Source organism: Physella acuta, unplaced genomic scaffold, assembly GCF_028476545.2.
Source record: "Physella acuta isolate Inbredline_101_S28 unplaced genomic scaffold, ASM2847654v3 ptg000013l, whole genome shotgun sequence".
Lineage (NCBI taxonomy): Eukaryota > Metazoa > Mollusca > Gastropoda > Physidae > Physella > Physella acuta.
Genome location: NW_026731533.1, coordinates 58393 through 64367, shown reverse-complemented (window position 1 = coordinate 64367; position 5975 = coordinate 58393). Strand labels below are relative to the sequence as shown.

The 5975-nt window shown below is 40.7% G+C and overlaps 1 protein-coding gene across 1 annotated transcript; it reads left to right on the top strand.

The window, feature by feature from the left end:
- The first annotated feature begins 1421 nt into the window (after positions 1-1421).
- LOC131935625 (neurofilament heavy polypeptide-like) lies at positions 1422-5303 on the top strand. Its single transcript, XM_059292131.1, has 3 exons — positions 1422-4006; positions 4154-4300; positions 4958-5303. The coding sequence occupies exons 1-3, from the start codon at positions 1596-1598 to the stop codon at positions 5127-5129; spliced, it is 2730 nt and encodes a 909-aa protein (XP_059148114.1). The 5' UTR covers positions 1422-1595; the 3' UTR covers positions 5130-5303.
- The last annotated feature ends 672 nt before the right edge of the window (positions 5304-5975 follow it).

Here is a 5975-nt window from a genome sequence, read left to right as displayed (position 1 = left end):
TTGTATGTAGTGGTTGCTGTTGTTGTTGGTGGTGGTCACTGTTGTTGTTGAGGGTGGTGTCTGTTGTTGGCGGTGGTTGCTGTTGGTGGTGGTTGCCACTGTTGTATGTGGTGGTTGCTGTTGTTGTTGATGTTGGGGGTGGTCACTGTGGTTGTTGGGGGTGGTCACTGTTGTTGGTGTGGATGGTCACTGTTGCTGGTGGGGGTGGTCACTGTTGTTGGTGGTGGTTGCTGTTGTTGGTGGTGGTAGTCACTGTTGTTGGTGTGGATGGTCACTGTTGTTGGTGGTGGTTGCTGTTGTTGGTGGTGGTGGTCACTGTTGTTGGTGGTGGTAATCACAGTTGTTGTTGATGGAATTCACTGTCATTGTTTGTGGAAGTCACTATTGTGGTTGTGGACATTTAATTTCAAACCTTGTGGCGGCGGATTACATTTAATGGTGGCGAATGTAATTTCAAGTGGGTACGCTCTTGAACGATTCAGTGTCCGTTTTTTCTCATGCCCCACTACTGAAGTTAATTTTTACTTATTGATTAGGGTATTAGCGTATACCTGTTTATTGTGTTAGGTCATTCAAACAGGATTCAGTAGTTATCACGTCACAACTTCATCAAGTGACAATTAGCAACTGAAATAATTTCGGGATAGTGTGGCTGGGGAGGGGGGGGGGGGTGGGAGGGGAGGAGTTCATTGAAAATTTGTATTAAGTGTTTTGGAGAGTAGGTGGGAATAAAGTTAAATTAAATTGTGATATGTACATATAAATACTAAAATGTAGGAAATATTTTTTTAACCACACACCCATATGAGCTTTTCCCGGCTACGCCACCAAACGCGAATGTACATAAGGTGATAGGTTTCTAAATAAACCACGACCAATATTGATGGGAATTCTGTAAGATGCGTGCACCGAATTGTAATAAGTCCTTATGCTTTGACTCAATGACTTGTGTTCGACATATCAAACACCTTATCACATTAGGTCAAGCGATGTATCTCCATACAACATGCAGCTTAACCAATTGACTGTTGTAATTTATAAATGTAAATAGCAAAGTAAAGAATCCTCTTTAGACCTAGCGATCCATTTGGTAGATGAAGTAGTTTATATTTTTCTTGACATCGGCATATGAGGGGAAGGTGTGTTCTGCACTTTGTCCAGCCACCTTTACTTTCCCAAACAAGAGTTCGATACCCATCAGGGCTGCGTGGACTCAGGGACATTCTACTGACTTGAACCAGGATTCGAACTTGAGACTGTCGGGTTAGTAGTCTAGCGCTCTACCTCTTAGGCCTCGCCGCCCGTACTTTATGAATGTGTTAAGGGTTAAGTTTAAAATCATTACTACTAGTGATCGCATCAGGTGTTAATATAAATTTCTCTACCATAGTATCGTCTGCCTAAAATCCAGTCTGTTTTAGGTCGGTCTAGTTTTCAATATACATTCATCAATAATCCTAATTGTATTTTTTGACTGATAAATAGCACGAGTTAAACTGATTATCGAACCAGGGTTGTTGATTACTTATCGCGCATTGAAGTCCAAGTATAGGCAAGACTTGTAGTTGTTGGAGTAATCAAAAAGACGCCAAGGTATGGAGCCTGATTGTCGCAGAGCTCCCGCATATCTCCTGCGTGTGTTATTTCTCTTCGCAGTTTCACTTAGCTATTCGTCAGCTTTTCCATATGATAGACCATCTCTCGGTGATGTGGATACTGAGTCTACGGACTTGAAAACAACTGATTTGACACATGAAATTTTCAAAGATCTTCAACAAGTAATTATTCCTTTGCCGGGTCAGCGTGATAAACACAGACACCATAATACAAAAGAACAAATTGATAAAACAGAACAAAATGAGGCACCCAATTACCGTCAAGTCAGATACCAGGATACACCAGGACTAAATATTATAATAAATATTTACCAAAAAGAAGGCAATTTTTATAAGCCAGGATGCAATAACTCCCTCAAAGATAGTTCTTCAGAAAGTGAGGACTCATCCGAAGAATCGAAATCATCATCGAAAGAATGGACGCGATCATCAGAAGAACAGCCATCATCTTCAGAAGAAAAACCAAGTTCATCAGAAGAAAAGCCATCATCATCGGAAGAATGGCCGCGATCATCAGAAGAAAAGCCATCGTCTTCAGAAGAAAAACCCAGTTCATCAGAAGAAAAGCCGCGATCATCAGAAGAAAAGCCATCGTCTTCGGAAGAACAGCTGCGATCATCAGAAAAAGAGCCACCACCATGGACAGAATGGACGCGATCATCAGAAGAACAGCCATCATCTTCAGAAGAAAAACCCAGTTCATCAGAAGAAAAGCCATCATCATCGGAAGAATGGCCGCGATCATCAGAAGAAAAGCCATCGTCTTCGGAAGAACAGCTGCGATCATCAGAAAAAGAGCCACCACCATGGACAGAATGGACGCGATCATCAAAAGAAAAGCCATCATCATCAGAAGAAAAGTCAAGATCATCAGAACAAAAGCAAACATCATCAAAAGAAGAGCCTATATCATCTGAAGAAAAGTCCTTATCATTCAAAGCTAAATTGCCTTTAGATGAGGATGTATTGGTAGCTAACCTCCGACATAATCATAAACATACAAAAATAGAAATAATAAAAAATAGTGGTTCATCAAGCACCAGCAGCGAAAAGCAGAACATACCACATTCTTGGCTAAGAAGCGTCATACACCAGGAAGAAACAGAAACGTCTGACTTGCCTAGGCCATTAGAAAATGCGACATCTCAGACAGAAGATAAAAAACCCGAAGCACATTCTCTAGTAGAAAGTGAAACATCTCAAGCAGAATCTCAAAAACCTGCAGCACATTCTCCAGTAGAAAGTGCAACGTCTCAAGCAGAAGCTCAAAAGCATGAAGCAGATTCTGCAGTAGAGAGTGCAACATCTCAAGCAGAAGCCCAAAAACCTGAAGCACATTCTCCAGTAGAGACTGCAACACCTCAAGCAGAAGCTCAAAAACCTGAAGCACATTCTGCAGTAGAGAGTGCAACATCTCAAGCAGCAGCCCAAAAGCCTGAAGCACATTCTCCTGTAGAGACTGCAACACCTCAAGCAGAAGCTCAAAAACCTGAAGCACATTCTGCAGTAGAGAGTGCAACATCTCAAGCAGAAGCCCAAAAACCTGAAGCACATTCTACAGTAGAAAGTGCAACATCTCAAGCAGAATCTCAAAAACCTGAAGCACATTCTCCAGTAGAAAGTGCAACGTCTCAAGCAGAAGCTAAAATACCTGAAGCGCATTCTCCAGTAGAAAGTGACACACCTCAAGCAGAAGCTCAACAACCTGCAGCAAATTTTCCAGTAGAAAGTGCAACATCTCAAGCAGAAGCTCAAAAGCATGAAGCACATTCTCCAGTAGAAAGTGCAACATCTCAAGCAGAACCTCAAAAATCTGCAGCAAATTATCCAGTAGAAAGTGCAACATCTCAAGCAGAAGCTCAAAAGCATGAAGCACATTCTGCAGTAGAGAGTGCAACATCTCAAGCAGAAGCCCAAAAACCTGAAGCACATTCTCCAGTAGAGACTGCAACACCTCAAGCAGAAGCTCAAAAACCTGAAGCACATTCTGCAGTAGAGAGTGCAACATCTCGAGCAGAAGCCCAAAAGCCTGAAGCACATTCTCCTGTAGAGACTGCAACACCTCAAGCAGAAGCTCAAAAACCTGAAGCACATTCTGCAGTAGAGAGTGCAACATCTCAAGCAGAAGCCCAAAAACCTGAAGCACATTCTCCAGTAGAAAGTGCAACATCTCAAGCAGAATCTCAAATACCTGCATCACATTCCCTAATTAAAAAAGCAACATCTCAAGCAGAAGCTCAAAAACCTGAAGCACATTCCCCAGAAACGCAAGTACCACCAGTTACGAAAAAAGGCAAACACTGCTCCTTCAAACATTTGAGTAGCTGCTACGTTGTTGCCGATATGCTCCTGAAATTTGACGACTGTTCAAAAAGATGTCAGAATTCTAGGTAAGTGCAATTTAGGACACATTAAAATTTGAGCAACACTTACAGTATTGCTTCTACCCAGGCATTATTTTAATAAAAATATAGATTATAGTTTCGAAAAAAAGACACATGAATGTACCAGTTTTGTACCTTTCCTTCACAAACTAGTTACGATGTTGTGGTACCGAAATCGGCCGAAACGAAAGCATTTCTTCACAAGCAGATGGGAGGTTCAGTGAATACGCTGAGTCGCACCAACATCTATCCTTACTGGCTGGGTATTAAGTTCACAAACAACGCCTGGCACTTGCATGCGTAAGTGAAAAGTATTGCATAACAACTTTGCCTAATAGCAGCTTCTATTTGTTGCATTAAGTTTAGAATTATATAAAAAATGTAAATAAGTTTGATTTGTAAAGCATAAAATGTGAGGTTGATTTGTATTTCATGCTTTGGTAATGGTTGGCGATGGTTATTGTTTAGCAGGGGTCTCCAAACTACGGCCCGCGGGCCGCATGCGGCCCGCGAAGTCCTCTCATCTGGCCCGCGGCGATCTTTTTGTCCAAGTAAAAATCGTTTGTTGGTGATAGCTGAGGAACTTTGCCCAGAAAAATCAAAGACATGTCTGGAAGAAACTGGCCACCGAACTGAAATTTGATAGTTAATGTGGCCCTCGGCTGAAAAGTTTGGAGACCCTTGGTTTAGGGTAATTCTTTATGAAGTTGTGACCAAACGCAGTGCTTAGCACTCTTTTTGACTATACTGGCAAGACTTTGAGAGGGATCGTGTTACAGGGGCAACACGAGATGACTTAGACTAATTCCCTAATGCGCAGTCTAAGATTTCACTTTTCTGGGAGAACTACTGTCCTTTAATGCGGGAAGGGGCTCTAATATTTTATAATGAGTTTTGTTCGTTACAATGCACTTTAAAAATGTTTTTTTACGTTAAAGACTAATCCGTTTTTTATAGGAAATCTAGCGAGGCTGTTGGTTACAGCAACTTTGTGCCGGATACACCAATGTCTCCGAGCAACGATGCGTGCGCGGCCGCAGATCTGAACGACTCACTCTGGAGGATATCCGAGTGCACAGACGTGGCTCTTTGTGTGTGCGAATCGTCTGTACAGCAAAGCGAGCGGTAGACCTAGAGCCAGTCGTTGGCGTGCTTGCTTTATGTATCTATAAACAGTTGTTTGTAGCAAAAAAAATGTATTTGTATCAATAAACAATGGTCTATATTAATACACATTTCTTTGTGTCAATAAACAGTTCTTTGTGTCAATAAATAATTGTTTAAATAAATAAACAATTTTCTGTATCAATGAACAATTGTCTGTATTAATAAATAATTGTTCTGTTAGCGTTCGTCAGTGCCTTTTAGCGCGTCTTAACATTGCCGTATGTTTTATCCGACTAGACTTAACATAGCTGTGTGATTTAACTTACTAGACTTTACATTGCTGTATGTTTTCACATACTAGACTACACATTGCTGTATGTTTTCACAGACTAGACTAAATAGCTGTTTTATCTGACTAGACTTAACATAGCTGTATGTTTTTTGACCGACTAGACTGAACATAGCTGTATGTTTTGACCACTAGACAAAATCGCTTTATGTTTTATCCGACTAGACTTAACATAGCTGTATGTTTTTTGACCGACTAGACCGAACATAGCTGTATGTTTTGACCACTAGACAAAAAAGCTTTATGTTTTATCCTATTTGGCTTAACATAGCTGTAGAGTTGTGTTTTGAACGACAAGCGCAATAAAAAAATAAGCCATTATAGTACGGTGGTCAGGTTTGGGCTTGAAAAAAACAAAATCCAATTTTATCGAATGAGAAAGGGTTAGTGTTAACTCTGTTGAAGGTATCTATTATATGTAATTTCAAACATATAGCAGGATTGAATGTGTACGAAGCGAACAATGAATAAAACAAATGTAATATAAAAAAAGCCTTCATAGCAACAAGTTTGAAATGC

What these genes read in the sequence shown, in the direction of transcription:
- LOC131935625 (XM_059292131.1), top strand. Translation starts at nt 1,596, where the DNA reads ATGGAGCCTGATTGTCGCAGAGCTCCCGCATATCTCCTGCGTGTGTTA. An exon ending in AAAAGATGTCAGAATTCTAG is followed by an intron (nt 4,007 to 4,153) that starts GTAAGTGCAATT and finishes TTCACAAACTAG; the next exon opens with TTACGATGTTGTGGTACCGA. An exon ending in AACGCCTGGCACTTGCATGC is followed by an intron (nt 4,301 to 4,957) that starts GTAAGTGAAAAG and finishes CGTTTTTTATAG; the next exon opens with GAAATCTAGCGAGGCTGTTG.